General features: G+C 44.2%; 1 protein-coding gene across 1 annotated transcript in view; it reads left to right on the plus strand.

Annotated features, from left to right (window-relative positions):
• The window catches only part of chd7 (chromodomain helicase DNA binding protein 7), a 174,418-nt gene that overhangs the window by 115,029 nt on the left and 36,922 nt on the right, over positions 1 to 22,467 (plus strand). Inside the window, 2 exon segments of the mRNA XM_034182411.1 lie at positions 16,228 to 16,427; positions 19,294 to 19,453. Of these exon segments, the coding sequence (XP_034038302.1) occupies positions 16,228 to 16,427; positions 19,294 to 19,453 (360 nt within the window).

Genomic DNA, 22,467 nt, shown 5'->3' on the forward strand with positions numbered 1-22,467 from the left:
TACTAGATATTTCCGGCAATCAGTCTGCATTTTGTTTCTTCAGCGTGTATGCATTAAGTACACGGTATAACAGTCCTGCGTGATTTATACTGCGGGAACAATGGAACACAGCAGGAATCATAAATTGGCTTCGAATCACGCCGGGTAACGCCTCTTTGCCCCGAATTACGCCTCTTTGCCCCGACTTGCGCTGGAACCACTTCCTTTCTGCGTCGAGCACAGGAGGCCAAAAAAATTAAATGGGTTTAATTTTTTGGCGCCCGACTTGCTTCCTCCTTTGCACGCTTGCGCTGTTGTGGCGCCAATCTGCATCGTCTCGGCACCGAGTTGCTTCCACGCGGCATTGTCATAATGACACACGGCACAACTGGGAGCAACCGGGAGCACCCCCGGTGTGAACAGGGCTTAACGCTGTGCTAACTGAAGCTTGAGGCCATCATGAATTTCTATGTGAGCGCCAGGAAGATTCTTCAGGAATTTTGATATGTTGTTTAGGATGTGTTGGGTCACCATTAAGCTTTTGTTAAACCTGCTGTCATGTTGGCGAGGACAGTCGAGCAGCGCTTCCAAAATGCGTCGCACGTGGTGTGTTTCAGGCAAAACAGGGAGAGGATGGAATTTTCTCATTTGTAGACAGACTAGGGACCATGCAGTATTGTTAGAAAACGAGAGTTCCGACTGTAACTACGGTTCTATGAATTCCGGATGACCGCCAGAGGGCGGTGCTTTAGCACCTGGATAACTACATGTGCGCAGCACAGAGGTCGAGAATATGTACCAACAAAGTCATGCCATTGAATGTGACCTGGGTGACGTCACTGGTTGCCTTTATATACCAGACGCACCCAGCGCTCGCTTCTTTTCGGAATGAACTCGCAAGACTTCTTACAAGCAACTCTGGCGGTCATCCGGAATTCATAGAACCGTAGTTACATTTGTAACTCTCGTTCTATTTCATTCCTCCTGACCGCCAGAGGGCGGTGCTTTAGCCCCTGGATGACTTAATACCAACAAGGTCACAAAGAGTCAGACTCACCTCGCATCAGCAGTGGGGAGTGGAGGCAGACAACACTGCCGAAGTCACCGCAGGAGGAGCAGCCACATTCAGTCTGTAATAGCGGGCGAAGGTACAGGACGAAGCCCACGTAGCAGCAGCACAAATATCACTCAAAGGGACACCTCTCAGTGCAGCCCAGGAGGTGGATACCCCTATGGTGGAATGGCACGTAACCTTAGGAGGCTGAAGACCTCTGGACCTGTATACTTGTAAAACTGCATCCACGACCCAATGCGAGAGTCGCTGCTTTGAGACAGCACAGCCTGTTTTGTGATCACCGTAACACACAAACAGGGCATCCGTTTTCCGGATCCCGGCAGTCGCACTAATGTACTGCTTCAACATTCGGACAGGACACAGGGAACCTGAAACAGATCATCCTGGATCAGAATGCGGGACACACAGCCAAGGAAACTGGCTGGTTAACATGAAAAATTGAAATTCTCTTGGGTAAAAAGGACGGATTAGGCCACAGCGTAACCCCAGATCCGTCAGAATTCCATCGCAAACAGTCCCCAGCAACTGATAGGGCATGGAGCTCTCCCACCCGCTTAGCCAAAGACAGTGCAAGTAGAAAGGAAGTCTTCACTGACACCCATTTAAGATCAGCACTTTCAACTGGTTTGAAAGGGGATAAGCTTAAACCCTCCAGGACTAGAGGAAGGTCCCATGAAGGTACGCATGCAAGCCTTGGAGGCCGCAAACGTAGAGCACCTTTCAAAAAATGACACACTAAGAGGTGTGAACCCACTGACCGGCCGCTAACGTAGACGTGCCGGGCAGAGATTGCAGCAACATAAACCTTCAAGGTAGCGACAGAAAGTCCTTTCTCCAGCAGTTCTTGTAAATATTTGAGGAGAATAGGCACAGGGCGACGCTCCGGGTCTAACTTTTGTTTCTCACACCACCGCGCAAACAGCTTCCATCTGTTGTCATACAAAGCCCTGGTAGAAGCAGCATGTGAATTAAGGATAGTCTGAACAACAGCCTGGTCACAAGAACTTAACAAGGAGTCTGGCCCCTCAACGGTCACACATACAGTTGAAGGCGTTCTGGGTGAGGGTTCCAAATCCTCCCCTGTAGCTGTGACAACAAATCCTTCCTCTGCGGGAGAGCCCAAGGTTCCCCCTCGAGGAGTTTGTAAATCATGGGAAACCAAATCCTCCCAGGCCAGAATGGAGCAACCAGCAGCACCCTGTGGCTGCTCTGATCTATCCTGTGCAGTGTCAACATCAACAGCGGGAGAGGAGGGAAGGCATAAAGGAGGCAATCCGGCCATGGGTGAGCCAATGCATCCTGCCCCAGCGGGCTGTCTGGTTCCAAGAGGGAGTACCACCGTGGGCAATGTGTCGAGATGCTTGAAGCGAAAAGGTCCACTTCCGCTTCACCATATTTCTGCCAGATCGTTTGGACCACAATCGGGTTCAGTCTCCACTCTCCCGGTGGTGGTTTCTGTCTGGAGAGTAAATCCGCTGAGCTGTTCTGTACGTCGGGCAGATGAACTGCTCTGACACTTAGAAGGCGAGGCAACGCCCATAAGAGAAGCTTCCGAGTTTCTGCCAATGAGTGATTGGACCTGGTGCCCCCCTGATGATTTATGTGATAGACTGTTGACGTGTTGTCCGACTGGACAAGAACATGTCTTCCTCTCAGGGCCGGGAGGAAATGCTTGAGAGCCAGTCGCACAGCGCGAAGCTCCAGCACGTTTATATGTTGGAGTCTCTCCTGAGGACTCCAGACACCCCTCACCATCCTGTGGTTCCACACAGCCCCCCAACCTTTGAATGATGCATCTGTAACAACCACCTCTCGGCAAGAAGGAACGGAGCCTAGAGGGACACCCTTGCAGATGAAGTCCACGTTCCCCCAGGGTTTGAGGTGCAGAAGGCACGGTTGGAGAGTCGTACAAGCCTGTGCTGATGCAACTTTGAGTTGAGGCCTAGGTTGTTGATCCAGATCTGTAGGGGACGTAAGAACAGAAGTCCCAAAGGTACCACTAGCGACATTGCAGTCAATTTACCCATCAACCGGAGCAGCAAACCAAAAAGCAGCGTCACAGCCCGTTGAATGTGTGAGACAAGATGAATTGCATCGTCGACTCTGCAGGGATGGCGATGCAGTCATAGTCAGGGAGTTGATGGCAATGTCGATGAAGGTCGTTTGTTGACTGGGAACAAAAACTCTTGCTTGCCTCTACTGGTGGTTGGCTCTCACTGCGGTATTGTATCACTTCCTGTTCCGAAGCACAGCGGTGTTTTGCTGTATCTGTTAGCTGTTTAATCTGCGCAGTTAGATTGATCTAGTTAACTAGATAACGATTTGTTTCACAGTGTAGTCTTCACGTGCCTTAACTAAAGCACTCCCTCTGCTGAATCACCTCTAAATTATTTACACATTATTCACTTTGTGTGTTTTTAGGAATCCGCTAGCTTAGCGCAGCTACTAGCTCTTAGCCGGTTTAGCATGGCGGCTTCTCCTGTCTCTCCTGCACTTTTCTGCTCTGGGTGTGAAATGTTTCGTTATTCCTCGGCCTCCTTTAGCAGTAATGATACTTGTAATAAGTGTAGCTTATTCGTAGCTTTGGAGGCCAGACTGGGCGAATTCGAGACTCGGCTCTGCACCGTGGAAAATTCTACAGCTAGCCAGGCCCCTATAGTTGGTGCGGACCAAGGTAGCTTAGCCGACGTTAGTTTCCCTCTGGCAGATCTCGAGCAGCCGGGAAAGCAGGCCGACTGGGTGACTGTGAGGAGGAAGCGTAGCCCTAAACAGAAGCCCCGTGTACACCTCCAACCCGTTCACATTTCTAACTGTTTTTCCCCACTCGGCGACACACCCGCCAAGGATCAAACTCTGGTTATTGGCGACTCTGTTTTGAGAAATGTGAAGTTAGCGACACCAGCAACCATAGTCAATTGTCTTCCGGGGGCCAGAGCAGGCGACATTGAAGGAAATTTGAAACTGCTGGCTAAGGCTAAGCGTAAATTTGGTAAGATTGTAATTCACGTTGGCAGTAATGACGCTTGGTTACGCCAATCGGAGGTCACTAAAATTAACATTGAATCGGTGTGTAACTTTGCAAAAACAATGTCGGACTCTGTAGTTTTCTCTGGGCCCCTCCCCAATCGGACCAGGAGTGACATGTTTAGCCGCATGTTCTCCTTGAATTGCTGGCTGTCTGAGTGGTGTCCAAAAAATGGGGTGATCTTCATAGATAATTGGCAAAGCTTCTGGGGAAAACCTGGTCTTGTTAGGAGAGACGGCATCCATCCCACTTTGGATGGAGCAGCTCTCATTTCTAGAAATCTGGCCAATTTTCTTAAATCCTCCAAACCGTGACTATCCAGGGTTGGGACCAAGAAGCAGAGTTGTAGTCTTACACACCTCTCTGCAGCTTCTCTCCCCCTGCCATCCCCTCATTACCCCATCCCCGTAGAGACGGTGCCTGCTCCCAGACCACCAACAACCAGTAAAAATCTATTTAAGCATAAAAATTCAAAAAGAAAAAATAATATAGCACCTTCAACTGCACCACAGACTAAAACAGTTAAATGTGGTCTATTAAACATTAGGTCTCTCTCTTCTAAGTCCCTGTTAGTAAATGATATAATAATTGATCAACATATTGATTTATTCTGCCTTACAGAAACCTGGTTACAGCAGGATGAATATGTTAGTTTAAATGAGTCAACACCCCCGAGTCACACTAACTGCCAGAATGCTCGTAGCATGGGCCGAGGCGGAGGATTAGCAGCAATCTTCCATTCCAGCTTATTAATTAATCAAAAACCCAGAGAGAGCTTTAATTCATTTGAAAGCTTGACTCTTAGTCTTGTCCATCCAAATTGGAAGTCCCAAAAACCAGTTTTATTTATTATCTATCGTCCACCTGGTCGTTACTGTGAGTTTCTCTGTGAATTTTCAGACCTTTTGTCTGACTTAGTGCTTAGCTCAGATAAGATAATTATAGTGGGCGATTTTAACATCCACACAGATGCTGAGAATGACAGCCTCAACACTGCATTTAATCTATTATTAGACTCAATTGGCTTTGCTCAAAATGTAAATGAGTCCACCCACCGCTTTAATCATATCTTAGATCTTGTTCTGACTTATGGTATGGAAATTGAAGACTTAACAGTATTCCCTGAAAACTCCCTTCTGTCTGATCATTTCTTAATAACATTTACATTTACTCTGATGGACTACCCAGCAGTGGGGAATAAGTTTCATTACACTAGAAGTCTTTCAGAAAGTGCTGTAACTAGGTTTAAGGATATGATTCCTTCTTTATGTTCTCTAATGCCATATACCAACACAGTGCAGAGTAGCTACCTAAACTCTGTAAGTGAGATAGAGTATCTCGTCAATAGTTTTACATCCTCATTGAAGACAACTTTGGATGCTGTAGCTCCTCTGAAAAAGAGAGCTTTAAATCAAAAGTGCCTGACTCTGTGGTATAACTCACAAACCCGCAGCTTAAAGCAGATAACCCATAAGCTGGAGAGGAAATGGCGTCTCACTAATTTAGAAGATCTTCACTTAGCCTGGAAAAAGAGTCTGTTGCTCTATAAAAAAAAAGCCCTCCGTAAAGCTAGGACATCTTACTACTCATCACTAATTGAAGAAAATAAGAACAACCCCAGGTTTCTTTTCAGCACTGTAGCCAGGCTGACAGAGTCAGAGCTCTATTGAGCCGAGTATTCCTTTAACTTTAACTAGTAATGACTTCATGACTTTCTTTGCTAATAAAAGTTTAACTATTAGAGAAAAAATTACTCATAACCATCCCAAAGATGTATCATTATCTTTGGCTGCTTTCAGTGATGCCGGTATTTGGTTAGACTCTTTCTCTCCGATTGTTCTGTCTGAGTTATTTTCATTAGTTACTTCATCCAAACCATCAACATGTTTATTAGACCCCATTCCTACCAGGCTGCTCAAGGAAGCCCTACCATTATTTAATGCTTCGATCTTAAATATGATCAATCTATCTTTGTTAGTTGGCTATGTACCACAGGCTTTTAAGGTGGCAGTAATTAAACCATTACTTAAAAAGCCATCACTTGACCCAGCTATCTTAGCTAATTATAGGCCAATCTCCAACCTTCCTTTTCTCTCAAAAATTCTTGAAAGGGTAGTTGTAAAACAGCTAACTGATCATCTGCAGAGGAATGGTCTATTTGAAGAGTTTCAGTCAGGTTTTAGAATTCATCACAGTACAGAAACAGCATTAGTGAAGGTTACAAATGATCTTATGGCCTCAGACAGTGGACTCATCTCTGTGCTTGTTTTGTTAGACCTCAGTGCTGCTTTTGATACTGTTGACCATAAAATTTTATTACAGAGATTAGAGCATGCCATAGGTATTAAAGGCACTGCGCTGCGGTGGTTTGAATCATATTTATCTAATAGATTACAATTTGTTCATGTAAATGGGGAATCTTCCTCACAGACTAAGGTTAATTATGGAGTTCCACAAGGTTCTGTGCTAGGACCAATTTTATTCACTTTATACATGCTTCCCTTAGGCAGTATTATTAGACGGCATTGTTTAAATTTTCATTGTTACGCAGATGATACCCAGCTTTATCTATCCGTGAAGCCAGAGGACACACACCAATTAGCTAAACTGCAGGATTGTCTTACAGACATAAAGACATGGATGACCTCTAATTTCCTGCTTTTAAACTCAGATAAAACTGAAGTTATTGTACTTGGCCCCACAAATCTTATAAACATGGTGTCTGACCAGATCCTTACTCTGGATGGCATTACCCTGACCTCTAGTAATACTGTGAGAAATCTTGGAGTCATTTTTGATCAGGATGTGTCATTCAATGCGCATATTAAACAAATATGTAGGACTGCTTTTTTGCATTTGCGCAATATCTCTAAAATTAGAAAGGTCTTGTCTGAATGATGCTGAAAAACTAATTCATGCATTTATTTCCTCTAGGCTGGACTATTGTAATTCATTATTATCAGGTTGTCCTAAAAGGTCCCTGAAAAGCCTTCAGTTAATTAAAAATGCTGCAGCTAGAGTACTAACGGGGACTAGAAGGAGAGAGCATATCTCACCCATATTGGCCTCTCTTCATTGGCTTCCTGTTAATTCTAGAATAGAATTTAAAATTCTTCTTCTTATAAGGTTTTGATTAATCAGGTCCCATCTTATCTTAGGGACCTCATAGTACCATATCACCCCAATAGAGCGCTTCGCTCTCAGACTGCAGGCTTACTTGTAGTTCCTAGGGTTTGTAAGAGTAGAATGGGAGGCAGAGCCTTCAGCTTTCAGGCTCCTCTCCTGTGGAACCAGCTCCCAATTCAGATCAGGGAGACAGACACCCTCTCTACTTTTTAAGATTAGGCTTAAAACCTTTTGCTAAAGCTTATAGTTAGGGCTGGATCAGGTGACCCTGAACCATCCCTTAGTTATGCTGCTATAGACTTAGACTGCTGGGGGGTTCCCATGATGCACTGAGTGTTTCTTTCTCTTTTTGCTCTGTATGCACCACTCTGCATTTAATCATTAGTGATTGATCTCTGCACAGCATGTCTTTTTCTAATTCTCTCCCCTCAGCCCCAACCAGTCCCAGCAGAAGACTGCCCCTGCCTGAGCCTGGTTCTGCTGGAGGTTTCTTCCTGTTAAAAGGGAGTTTTTCCTTCCCACTGTCGCCAAGTGCTTGTTCACAGAGGGTCGTTTTGACCGTTGGGGTTTTTACATAATTATTGTATGGCCTTGCCTTACAATATAAAGCGCCTTGGGGCAACTGTTTGTTGTGATTTGGCGCTATATAAATAAAATTGATTGATTGATTGGGAACAAGAGAACTCTTTGCAAAGTTCACTGTGAGTCCTAAATGAGAGACATGGTTCCGTAGAAGAGCTATGTCGTTGTGCGCCTGCTTCTGAGTTGGAGCGCAGACAAGCCAGTCGTCTAAGTAGGGTAGGATTCTTAATCCAAGAGCTTGCATTGGGGCTAGTGCTGCAGCCATACATCTGGTAAATGTACGAGGGGCGAGAGAGAGGCCGAAAGGAAGCACCCTGAACTGGTATGCCTGACCTTCGAAAGCAAAACGGAGAAACTGCCTGTGATGAGGCGCCACTGACACATGGAAATAGGCGTCTTTTAAGTCGACACTTGTGAACCAGTCTCCTGGTGTGATAGTTTGAAGGACGTCTACTGTGCGGAGCATGTGAAACTGCAGCACTTTGATATAACGATTCAGACGTCGGAGATCGAGGATAGGACGAAAGCCGCCATCCTTCTTTGGAACAAGGAAGTAAATTGAATAGAACCCCCTGAGCTGGTCTGAACTGTGAACTGGCTCTATGGCCCCCTTCTCCAGGAGTTCCAAAATCTCCCGTTGTAGGGCGGCAGACTGCACCGAGTCGGAGACAACAGTCATCCTCACCCCATTGAACTTTGAAGGGCGACATCTGAACTGAATTCTGTAACCTTCGAACAAGGTTGAAATGACCCATGGGTCTTGAACTTGAGCCTCCCAGTGGCTGAGTTGATTTTGTGAAAAACGGCTGAGGGCCAAACAATGGCAGTCAGACCCGACCACCTCTGCCTCGCATCCCTGAGGACCTCTGGGCGCGATTACTGGAAGCTCTGTGAAACCGTTCAGTTCTCGGGGGTCTGCCTGTAGGCTCCCGAAAGGCAGGCCGTTGGGAGAGCTGGCCCTCAACTGCAAAAGCACGTGCAGCTGTGGGAGTCGGCGGAAGCCTGGATGTAGAGTGAAAAGCTGTAGCACGTCTGACTGGCTGAGGTCTGGAAGACCGGTGTAGGTCAACAAACTGTTGCCAAGATTTACTAGCCTCAACAGCACGCTCCAAAGTTTGTTGGGCCGCAGGTCCAAATACTTGGCCTGGAAGAACCGGCAGCGAACGGAGTGTGCCTCTGCAGGATTCGGACGGGGGACTGCGCAAGCCACACCTGACGCCTAGTGATGGTCAGGGTTGACATCAGTCTGCCAAGCTCTCTGGACATATAAGCAAAGGTTTGGAGTGAGGCATCACTAAGACTTTGCGTAGCATCATCAACCTCTGCCTCCCTCAAAGACTTTGAGAGGGCAAGGACTAAATGGGACAGTGAGTTGCCTAGGCGACCGATGCGAGCAGCTATGTCATAGCTTTTGGTGAGGAGGTCATCAGTGACCCTACACTGAGGACGTGGGCAGCGAGCATCCGGCCGAGCAGCATCAGCTGGAGCCACAACCAGGTTCGCAATGATGCTGTCAACGGCGGGCATACGGTTCAGACCATACTGCGCCGAATCACACATAGAGCTAAGGGCTCTGCAGTCCTGTGATAGATGGGTCAATGATTTGGGGTCCGCCCAACATCGGTGGAGTTCCTCGATATATGGCTGTGAAACTGGAACGTTGAACTCAGGCTTCTGAGTGACTTTGAAAAAGGCACTTGAAGCTGTGGTTTCCGCAGGGGGATTGTCGACCCCAAGCCTGGATAAAGCCAACTGAACAGTTTGCTTGACAAAGGATAGTCCAGGTCCCGTTTGCGGCAGGGACTCTGCCTCCGAGGTGTGAGAGCCCACTAATGAATGGCTTGGAGAAAGACCCCTCTCATCCTCATCCTCCACACAGTTTATATCAATGTCATGTACAAGGAATCAGTCGCAGCAATAGACACGACATCTTCCTCCTGCTGAGTAACTACATTGGTCTGATCAGCCTCATTAGGGACAACAGGAACTGTCACTGCATCCCTAGGCTGTAGATTCAGAAGCAAGGACTTAATCTGAGCAAACTCAGAAGTCAGCGTTTTGACCTTTTCAGCCAAAGCATGGTCATGAGTAACCTTCTTAGCAGAAGGGGCTCCTGCATGTGGGCGTTCACGGCGCTTTGGTTCCTTCCTGGGGCTGGAGGCCAAAGTCGCACTAGATATTCCACTTTCCAATGCCGCAAGTCTAGCAGATCTCTCTGCCAGTGGCATGCTGGCACAATTAAGGCAGGCATCGCCAGTCAGGGCTTCCCTCAGGTGTCCGATCCCAAGACACAAGGGGCAAAACATATGTCCATCGTCTGGGCTCAAGGGAGCCAAACAGGTACTACAGCCATGCAACAAAGGCCCTGTCAACATTGTAGACTGCGTGCAGATGGCTAACGCAAGTCCTGTTGGTTACAAATGGAAAGACAAAGCGTGAATCACACGTAGTGTAAATAGTAACACGAGGCACAGAGCGTGAAGCACTCACAGCCGCAGACTCGACACGAGGCACGGAGCGTGAAGCACTCCAGCCGCAGACTCGACACGAGGCACGGAGCGTGAAGCACTCCAGCCGCAGACTCGGCACGAGGCACGGAGCGTGAAGCACTCCAGCCGCAGACTCGACACGAGGCACGGAGCGTGAAGCACTCCAGCCGCAGACTCGACACGAGGCACGGAGCGTGAAGCACTCCAGCCGCAGACTCGACACGAGGCACGGAGCGTGAAGCACTCCAGCCGCAGACTCGACACGAGGCACGGAGCGTGAAGCACTCCAGCCGCAGACTCGACACGAGGCACGGAGCGTGAAGCACTCCAGCCGCAGACTCGACACGAGGCACGGAGCGTGAAGCACTCCAGCCGCAGACTCGACACGAGGCACGGAGCGTGAAGCACTCCAGCCGCAGACTCGACACGAGGCACGGAGCGTGAAGCACTCCAGCCGCAGACTCGACACGAGGCACGGAGCGTGAAGCACTCCAGCCGCAGACTCGACACGAGGCACGGAGCGTGAAGCACTCCAGCCGCAGACTCGACACGAGGCACGGAGCGTGAAGCACTCCAGCCGCAGACTCGACACGAGGCACGGAGCGTGAAGCACTCCAGCCGCAGACTCGACACGAGGCACGGAGCGTGAAGCACTCCAGCCGCAGACTCGACACGAGGCACGGAGCGTGAAGCACTCCAGCCGCAGACTCGACACGAGGCACGGAGCGTGAAGCACTCCAGCCGCAGACTCGACACGAGGCACGGAGCGTGAAGCACTCCAGCCGCAGACTCGACACGAGGCACGGAGCGTGAAGCACTCCAGCCGCAGACTCGACACGAGGCACGGAGCGTGAAGCACTCCAGCCGCAGACTCGACACGAGGCACGGAGCGTGAAGCACTCCAGCCGCAGACTCGACACGAGGCACGGAGCGTGAAGCACTCCAGCCGCAGACTCGACACGAGGCACGGAGCGTGAAGCACTCCAGCCGCAGACTCGACACGAGGCACGGAGCGTGAAGCACTCCAGCCGCAGACTCGACACGAGGCACGGAGCGTGAAGCACTCGCAGCCGCAGACTCGACACGAGGCACGGAGCGTGAAGCACTCCAGCCGCAGACTCGACACGAGGCACGGAGCGTGAAGCACTCGCAGCCCAAGTGCTAAGTCACTTAGAGCAGCGACGACAACACTAGCTGTTAGCGGAGCTGTTAAACTTAGCAAATGGCGGCAGTGCAGACAAAGTACTTCAAGGAGTGGAAAACACTCACGGCAAGCCCAACACAGTACACTATACTGATTCTGATACACACACTACCACGTAGTTAACGGGGTTAGTGACACAACTAAACAAATATCCAGCTTTCATCGAAACAACGCAGCTAATGTGCACAGAGGAAAATACCCAGTAGGGCAGTGGCAAAGGCGCGCACCCGGCGTTTAGGAAGGTGTACTCACGACAGGCGTCAGTCAAAGAATACAAAAAACGGTGAAGCCGTGTCTCGCAGCCTCTGGAGGACATGTGCAGTGCACGTAGCTCCAACCGAAGGTGGGTTGCGAGGCTACAAGCAAGAGCGGCAATCGCAGCTAAATGCTTTCTCAACCTCTAAGAATGCAAGAATGTAGAAAAGAAGCGAACGCTGGGTGCGTCTGGTATATAAAGACAACCAGTGACGTCACCCAGGTCACATTCAATGGCGTGACTTTGTTGGTATATATTCTCGACCTCTGTGCTGCGCACATGTAGTTATCCAGGTGCTAAAGCACCGCCCTCTGGTGGTCAGGAGGAATGAAATAGAACCATGGTTCAGTGCATTTTGTATAATATGTGACCTTTAGCACAATGTAGCACACCATATGAAGATGCGCATCAAGGAAAATAATGCTGGTCAGACATCTTCAAGGAGAGATAATTAGATATTCCTGTTTAATTTATGCATCACTTGATATTGACCTTGTAAATGCAGTAACTCCTAAACCACTTTGTGAATTTCAATGAAGCATCACACAATGTTAGCACACCATGTGATGATGTGAATGAAGGAACATACTTTTGGTCGAGTGTCTTCAAGGGGAGATGATTGGACTTTCAGTGTCCGTGTGTGTGCGTGCGTGTCACTTCAAAATACAGTGCATCTGGTAAGTATTCACAGCACTTCACTTTTTCCACACTTTATGTTACAGCCTTATTCCAAAATGGAGTAAATTAATTTTATCCACCAAAGTTGTACTAGCAATACCCCATAATGATAACGTCCAAAAAAATTTTTAATTTTTGCAAATTTACTAAAAATAAAAAAAACTAAAAAATCCTATTTACATAGGTTTTCATGCCCTTTGTTCAATACTTTGTTGATGCACTTTTAGCAGCAATTACTTTATCTTTGGCCAGTTTTGCCCTCACCTCTCAAGCTCCATCAAGTTGGATGGAAAGCATCAGTGCAGAGCCACCACCAAAGTTCACTGTAGGGATGGTGCCTGGTTTCCTGCAAACATGACGTCTGGCATTCACACCAAAGAGTTCAATCTTTGTGTCATGTGACAAGAGAATTTTTTCTCGTGGACTGAGAGTACTTCAGGTGCCTTTTGGCAAACTGCAGGCGGGCTGCCATGTGCCTTTTACTAAAGCCACCTTGACACTTTTACGAATTTTGGCTCTTCACTGCCACACAGTTTGTCGCGCCAATGCGTGTCATTAGATGGTTTGCTTGAAAAGCCGTCTTGACACTTGCACAAATTTGATTCCCGCACCGGCACGTAATCCTGCGTGCCAACGAGAAAACTTGTAAACTGTTGTACACTGTGCGGCCTTGCGCACAATGACACCCATCAACCCACAGTGACATGCAGTATTTGTAATTAGGTTGTACAATGTTCATGGCTGTTTCACACAAGTGGCATCAAATATATGCATGCCAGAAATTTTGAACACTTGAGAATTTTCTTTTCACTGACATGCAGCCCCGCCCAGTTCACGGACAGTTTATAATAGTTTATGATGAGTTTACTCATTGGCATGCTAAATTCTGTGCCAGTGTGGGGATCAAAGTTGTGGAAGTGTCAAGGCACCTTAAGGAGTGGCTTCCATCTGGCCACTTTACTGTACAAGCTTCATTGGTGGATTACTGCACAGATGGTTGTCCTTCTGGAAGGTTCTCCTCTCTTCACAGAGAAATGCTGGAGCTCTGGCAGAATGACCATCGGGTTCTTGGTTACCTCCATGACTACAGCCCTTCTCCACTGAACGCTCAGTTAAGAAGGGCGGCCAACTCTAGGAAGAGTCCTGGTGGATCTAAACTTCTTCCATTTATAGATGATGGAGGCCACTGTGCTTATTGGGACCTTCAAAGCAGCAGAAATGTTTCTGTACTCTTCCCCAGATTTGTGCCTTGAGACAATCCTGTCTCAGAGGTTTACAGACCATTTCTTTGACTTCATCCTTGGTTTGTGCTCTTGTGATCTCAAGGATGATCACTGTAAACAGGATGCACCTGAGCTAAATTTTGAGCTTCATGGCAAACACTGTGAATGCTATAATATAACAGTATAATATGCTATAATAGCCAAGTGGCCTGTGTGTGTGCGTGTATGGCTTTAATCACGCAAAAACCTGGGAGAGGTGACACTTGCCATTTGGCATGCTTATTGTATTTTGGGTCAAGGATGAATGCTGTGAAAACGGAAAGTTGATAGGACAAATATCTTGGGAGAATATCTTCAGCCACTGTCTTTGTCAAATTAAAACCACCTGCTTACAGTAGCTGTGCGTGTGTGCAACGTTGATCAGGGACAAACACAGCACAGCTGACATTTGCTATTTGGTATGCTTATGTATTATGAGTCAAGGATGAACGGCACCAAAACAGATCACTGACAGGACTAATAGTTTTGGAGGAACTACGAATATTAGCTAATGTTTGTAATTACATTTTGGACTTGCACGCCTTTCCAGTAGGGGGCAGTAAATTATCTTTATATTAAAAGCGTGAGTCTAAGTGCATATAATTGTAAATACGTTAAAAATACATCGATGACACAAAGTGAAAACACTTATTTCCATTGTGGTCCATTCAAACATCAGATGACAAAATTGAAGTAGTAGTAGTAATAATATACGAGCAAAGCGCCGCCCAGCGGCATGAAGCTCACTCTATGATAGACGACGGTGCAAACCAGAAATGGCACAAAACAATCCGCACATGGCACAAAAAAATCTGCCCATAGTAGACAAAGCCACAAACCGGACAACATTGTTGTAAAAAGCCACAAAGCAATAGTAGGTTTTGCAACAATTATGCAATTTTAAATTATTGTTTGACGATATATACACAGATAGTGAAGAGCTTTGCTCATTAATCACAGCAACATCGAACATATAATGTGTGGAATACCAAGTGTTCCAATACTTTTGGAGGGCACTGTATCCTAACCTTATGAGTGTGGTCCCAAATTGGTCCCAATTTTCACTGTTGCTGCACTTTGTGTGAAATTATAGTCATATTGTGTATTATATTGATATGACAATATTACGATATGATAATTTTGTCATATTGTACAGCCCTACTGTCAACTAGCTGAAAACTTTGAATATTAATTTACATCTACATTTTAAAAATATCCTTAGTGACAGGGGGTTAAAAGGGGTGTGTGTGTGTGTGTGTGCGTGCGTGCGTATATGCAAAAATCTAAAAACAAAAAACCTTTTTTCACATCATCATTATGGGGTATTGTGTGTAGAATTTTGAGGGGAAAAATGAATTTCATCCATTTTGGAACAAGGCCGTAACATAAAATGTGGAAAAAGTGAAGCGCTGTGAATACATTCCAGATGCACTTTAGGTGTGTGTGTGTGTATACCCTATGCTATATCTGTGCACGTATAGAATTAAAAAGAGCATGCTTGACTTATAGTACAATAAAACAACACATTAATGGCACAAAGACCACTGACTTGCTTAAGTGTTGATTGGATGAGCCGACAGAGTTTTCATGGCTGACTTGGTGTGTGCATGAGTGAGGAAGAACAGTAGTACTAGTGAGATGGCAGTGTTGTCATCATTGTAGTCTAGTCTTGAGGCCTGAGGCTGTAGGGCACAAAACACTGTCTGACTTGGCGTGCTCTTTCTCCCCAGTAATCTATTGTCTTTTCCAATCATCCATCTCTCCTGTTCACCATTTTCCCAGTCATAAATTAGACTTGAGTAAAATGCTGGGAACTGTTGGGAAACATTAGTGGGAAAGATTTAATTTAGAAGAAGGCAGTTGGAGGTGCGCCGTCTACCAGGACAGCCTTTAGAGTTACTTGCTCTGTGGATAGGATGGGTGTGAGTTCAGCTGTGACTCATAAACACAGTCACTCAGGAACGCCTGGGTGGCACTAGCTGGGGTGCCAGCAATGGTTAAATTAACAGACCGGTATAATGAGAGTCTGGCACGTGTTGGAGTGGCAAGGGGGCCTTATGTAATATGTGTGTTGGTGTGTACATTCATAGAAAATGTGTTGGTCGGTGACTTTCTGGGATGTATATGTGAAAGTAAGAAGAGGACTTTAGAGCTGGTTAAATGTAAAGACACCTAACTATAGCTGAGGCGAAGTCTGTGGAGGTACTCAATCATGAACATAAATATAGCTGATAACTGATAAAAATGAGTGAAGCACATGATTAGTTTTGAGTGCTGTCAGCAGTATGACCTAATCCAGATTCTCCAAGAATTCAAGAATTTTAATAACCACGAAAGTCTTGAATGTAGCCATGGAAACCAGAGCAGGCACTCAATATAATATTGATTGATTGGACCAATGGGTCAATCATGGTTTATTTCTTTGAAGAGGAAACAATAGGGATGATATGCTGCTTTTAACCAGTGTTACACTTTTGTTTTTTGTTTTGAAATTGCGGGTGTGTCCACTCACTAACAAGGTTGTGGCCCCAATTTCTTTCCTTCTCTTTAGTTGGGGTCGTTGGAGTGACATCCTCTCACACTGTCGTTTCAAACGCCCCCTGAAGGAGGTTGATGTGGAAACAATCTGCCGTGCCCTGCTTTCTTATTGTCTCCTACATTACCGTGGTGATGAAAACATCAAAGCATTCATCTGGGACTTGATTACCCCAAACGAAGATGGGACGACAAAGACGCTGACCAACCACACTGGTAATGCATATACTCAGCATTTGAGTGCACTTTCAAATACTGCTATGGTGCTTCAATCTGTACATGTAGCAGCAATAATGACTGGAAATTCTGTTTCCTGTGGCTGCACTGACTAAATATAGTGTCACAAAGAAAAAAAACTTAATTGGTCACTACTGCAGTCTCCTACCAAGCATCGAGCTGCCAAAAGAACTACCTTCCATGAATATTTGAACGCAGTCATTAACCCTAACCCTAACTCAAAAAAACTGGACATCGGGTAATGTGAAGGCCTTGAGTCTGTCTGTCTGTCCATCTTTCTGTGCTCAGCACAAGTCCAGTCCTATTACTGCCAGGGTCTTCAAATTCACAGGGAACATTCTGTGGACACAGACCTTTGACAAGTTCAAAGATGGCCAACATTGACATATTTTGAGGTCAAAAGGTCACATTCTGTTTCCTATTTTTATGCTATGATTCATGCAAATCTGCTTTTTTTTTCCCCCTTGGAGGGGTAAGGGCAGATCGGCATGCTGGGAAGGACACAGTGACAGCCAATCAAAGTAGAGAAGCACTGTATCGTCACTGGCTGGTCTCTCTCTGGCTGCTAATTCAACATCTGCTCCGAAACCGCTGCATTTCTGTATGAATCTAACATGTTTCTCATATATTATGTAAAGCTAGTGAGAAATGAATACTTTTAAAACTTAAAACACTGTTTTTGTAACCTGTTGACACCTCTGGTCAAAGGTAACTTCTTGTCTTTTCAAAAACTCAAGTATGCACACGCCCTCCTGCAGATGCTGTTAAAAGGTAAATAAAATATTGTGTGTGATTGATTGAATTTATTCTACAACATCAATGTAAACATAAAGAGGTGAATATGTAAATGATACATGGATGGCACAATAAAGCATAAATGCTTATTTCCATTGTGGTCCTTGTGAAATTATCACATGACAAAATAGAGGGGCTTGATTGAACTTGTAGAAGTTATAAATAAGACAATTGGATCTTAATAATTCATATAAAGAACAATAGATGTATAATTAATTATATATACTTTTGTGATCAAAATGTTATTTTATGAAGAAAAAAATGTAAATAAGCATATTCATGTTACAAAAATGGTGAACAAAAATATATAAATTCATGTCTATACATATGCTTATCCACAGATATACATGAATAAACAGCTAACAGAATAAGAACAAAACAATTGCAAAATAGATAAATAAAAAAGAAAAAAAATCTACATAAGGAAATAAAAACGATAATTAGTAAAATAGCCATGATAAATATAACGAGTAAATGAAAGAAAATCATAGGTACATTTGTGTTTATGTATATGCATTATAAAAAGAAAACAAAAATCACAACTCCAAAATATAACCCACCCACTCCCTGGATCTAGAACTCCAAACCTCAGTCATATGTTACACCTGTAGCTCACAGAGGAGTTAGAAGTGAATTCCAAGCCTTTATTGCTGACTCTTTGGCTCTGTGGACTTTGGCTATCGACAACTCCAAGTATGTCAAAACCCACGCTCGGAAAGAAAGTGAGTGTGGAGGCGTCCATCATGTGGCAACCAGTTTTTGTTTTTTGCAGCCATAAGACCAGCCAACAATGCTTCTCCTATACAATGTCAAACCCAGCCCTGACAAGTCATTCAAAATGAGTGTAGCAGGCAAGCAGGTCAACCTGATCTTGAACAGCTTAGAAGGGTTAACCATCTTCCAAAATTCAGCCACAGGGGTACAGTCCCAGAACATACGGAAAAACTGCCCATCACTTTAGAAGTACAGACAGTACATGTTAGATCATTATTAACCTTCATCAAGTGAAGCCTCCTCGGGGTTAAACATACCCTATGTATATAATTGTGGTGTATTTGCGGATGGTCGGGGTTTCTGGATGCTAAACTCACATTAACCCAGACACTATCCCAGTCAAATTTAGGTTTCAGATCTGGAACATCACTCCTCCACATTGTGTCTAATGCCAAGAGTCTGTAATAATCTTGCAACAAAAACTGATGGGGTCTCGAAACAAAACCACATGTGCTTCCAGCAGAGTGGAGCAATTTATGAAGATACTGTGGTGTGAGGGGGCCCTGTAAAGAAATTCCATTGTCTTTTAAAGACACTCTCAGCAAATAAAAGAAAAGGGAGATATGTGGAATATCATACTTAATGCAAAATGTTCTGAAAATTAAGTAACCCCTTCCATAAATTAGTTTATATATATATATATATATATATATATATATATATATATATATATATATATATATTGCACTGGGATACCAACTAAACAAGTGCATAATATAAACGACACAATGCTCATACAGCCAAGGGTATTTTAGCATTGCGCTATATTTTTTAGTTCAATTTTTGTTGTTAACCTGGAGGTGAACATGTTGCTGAATAGAGTCCTATACAGATTAGTTTTCATTCAATGCAACATTGTTTTCTTTATAATTATTTTATTATTGTTGTTTTTTATGTCCAGGTACACTTTATTTTGAAGTTGGCCTCATCTGAAGCATCCATTACCAGCTCAGCCACCAATTGTTAAAGTCCAATTGGTTAAAATCTGTTGTCAGACTACTGTTTTGAACCACTCCCACCTCAGACTTAGACTTTTTTAGGCTGCGTTTTTAGAATCTTCATGACAAGATCTAGGGAATAATTCACATGCAATAATTGTTTTGTGCAGTAACAAGTTTCCACATTGCACTTACTTTGGGTTGATTCTTTTTTTAATCATTCCAGTAAACTGGGGGGATAACTGTGATAGTTTTGGTCTCATGGTGGTAATATTGAATTTTTATACTTTTTCACCTCTTCTCCTCATCCTTGCTCTTTTCTTGCCATCCCTCTATAGGTCTCTCAACTCCAGTCCCTCGAGGAAGAAAGGGAAAGAAGGGGAAATTACCAGCCCCTCCTCCACAGACGCCACGAGCTGATTGGCTGGCCGGTTGTAATCCAGAGCAGTTATTGCAAGAGGATAGCTACAAGAGACACCTGAAACATCACTGTAACAAGTAGGTTTTAAACAAACACGGTCGGTCGCTCAGGTGAAACACTGTGGTTATACTTACCTGATGTGTTCCCATGAAAGAGATTTTAGGATTTATAATTTTGAAGACAGGCTAGAAAATAAAGTGGCGTGCAACGTTGGAGTGGAAAAGAGGTTATATAACAGGAGATGTGGGTAAGACATTGTGTACATGGATAGATGGAATTGCCGACGTTTATCACATCTTGTCTCTGCTTAACGCCTCACATTTTGGCCAGCTCCTGTTGTCGGGCAGATATGCTTCCTTGACCCTCCGGATTCAGTTCCAAGGATTTATTTATTTATTTTTCTTGATGGGAAAGTTTGTGTGTATGTGCGTGCTTGGCTGTATGCCAGACCAGGTGCTAGGCAGGCAGACCTGTTGGAAGTGAGTGAAACGTGCACACGCGCACACACACACTTGGGGGGTGATTATGTGGTGCCATCTGCTAGGCTAGAGCACAGCGTTGTGTGGCTAATCAGGCCTGGCACATTGATGGATGAGCTCCCACAGCCTGCCAACAAACACACGCTGCAACTTGTGATGCCATTGGTGCACACATGCACACACACAGAATGAGTTGCAAATGACTCTCTATACCCTTCCCCCTCTTCTCCACCTCTCCAAACTTTTTCCTCCTTTCGTGCACAGCTCTGCCTTTTCATTTCTTGTCCTCTCTGCTCCTCCCACTCATGTCCTCTTCTTCTCTGTCCAACCCTCGCCACTGTTCTCGTCTTCTCATCCAAATGGCATTATTGGCATTGATTCCTAGTGACAAATGGGGTGAAAGTGTTTACAATAAAGCTGATCTCCGATATGACAGTTATTTCCAGTGTCAGCAGATCAACTCATTTTGTGGCTGTGATTGAGGAGTGTTCATCAGAGTTTCTAGAATAATGACTGCTTTAAGAAATGGCTGTAAATTATATCAAGAGAAAAATTATCTATTCACCAGAAAATTCAGACCTAGTAGTAATCAGAAGTATCAGACATGACTGAAACATATTTATTTCTTTGTAAAAAATTATGTAAAAAAAATTTGAATTTCAAGTTAAAATCAAGTTGATTGCACTTTTCCCTGAGTTTGTGACATGTCCCTGAATACAAATTGCATTTTGAATGGTGCTGTCAGTTATCAATTGAATTATCAATTATTCAGTTGAAATATAACTTTTTCTTTTAAGCATAAAAGATGCTTACTCAAGACCTGATTATTTGTGGTCACATTTTTATCTGAATTTCTAGTAAGTTAGTTCCTTTGGCTTGTCTCTCTTTTTTTTCCTACTGAATCTCCACAACATTGGTCAGCTACTATAGAAATGCACTGTCCCTCTGTTTCAGTATATGCTGCAGTCAATACACCAATGTATTTTTATTAATATTATTACATTTTAATGCATTTTGCACTGAAATGAAACTATAAGGGGGAAGAAAACAATTTGAAATGTTTTACACAACTTGTAATGTATGAATAAAAATACTGTTCAGAGTTTTGTCAAAAACAGAACCAAGTCATTAAGGTGGGAATATTTATATTTGATACTTCAGGCCTTTAGCTTTAATAATCAGGTGGCAAGCCGAATGTTATTTGCCTTTTTTATGGAGCTACTAGCACAGACAATTAGAAAATATGTATGTATGTATAACTGACTTATTAATTAGAGATATGGAACATAAAACTTGTCTATATGCAGATGATATTTTTATGACCTTTACTCATCTTCAAACAAGTTCACCTAATTATCTTTTAAACATATTTAGGTCCTGTTGTGGCTACAAGTAGAACATACATAAAACACAAATTCTTACCTTGAATTACAAACCACAAGAAAACACTTGCAGACTGTGGAAGTGTAATTGGAAAGGTGATGCAATTAAATACCTAGGAATGCAAATACTTAAAGATTTATCCTCCATCTATGAACATAACTATATCCCAAGGCAGGTGACAATAAATAAGTCCTAACTACAGTTGTAAGCAAACGTTTGGGCACCTCTGATAATTTTCATGATTTTCCGTTATAAATCATTGGTTGTCTGGATCAGAAATTTCAGTTAACATACTGATATTTGAGAAGTGAAATGAAGTTTCTAGTATTTACATAAAGTGTGCAATAATTATTTAAACAAAATTAGACAGGTGCATAAATTTGAGCACCCTTGTCATTTTATTGATTTGAATACCTTTAGGACTAATTATTGGAAAACAGAATTGGTTTGGTAAGCTCATTGACCCTTGACCTCCTTACACAGATGAATACAGTCATGAGAAAGGGTATTTAAGGTCGCATTTGCAAATGTTTCCCCTCTTTGCATCTCTTCTAATGAGTGGCAACATGGGAGCCTCTAAACAATTCACAAATGACCTGAAAACAAAGAATGTTCAACATCATGGTTTAGGGGAAGTATACAAAAAGCTATCTTAGAGATTTCAGCTCTCAGTTTCCAGTGTGAGGAACATAGTGAGGAAATGGAAAACTGCAGGCACAATACTAGTTAAGGCCCGAAGTGGCAGGCCAAGAAAAATCTCATAAGCTGAAGCGAAGGATGGTAAGAATAGTCATAGTGAACCCACAGACCTGCTCCAAAGACCTACAACATGATCTTGCTGCAGATAGTGTCCCTGTGGATTGTTCAACTATAGAGATGCTGTATGATGCTGTAATGCAGAGGAAACCTTTTCTGTGCACAGGCCACAAACAGAGTCGCTTGAGGTATGCTAAAGCACATGTGGACAAGCCAGCTTCATTTTGGAATAACGTGCTGTGGACTGATGAAACTAAAATTTAGTTATTTGGACATAACAAGGGGCGGTATGCATGGCTGAAAAGGAACACAGCATTCATGGATTCCAGTCAGTATCAGCAGATTCTTGAGAACAGTGTTCATGAATCAGTGACAAAGTTGAAGTTGAGCTGGGGCTGGATCTTTCAACAAGACAACGACCCTAAACACTGCTCACAATCTACTAAGGCAATCATGCAGAGGAACAAGTACAA

This window comes from Thalassophryne amazonica, chromosome 12 (assembly GCF_902500255.1).
Source record: "Thalassophryne amazonica chromosome 12, fThaAma1.1, whole genome shotgun sequence".
NCBI classification, from domain to species: Eukaryota; Metazoa; Chordata; class Actinopteri; order Batrachoidiformes; family Batrachoididae; genus Thalassophryne; species Thalassophryne amazonica.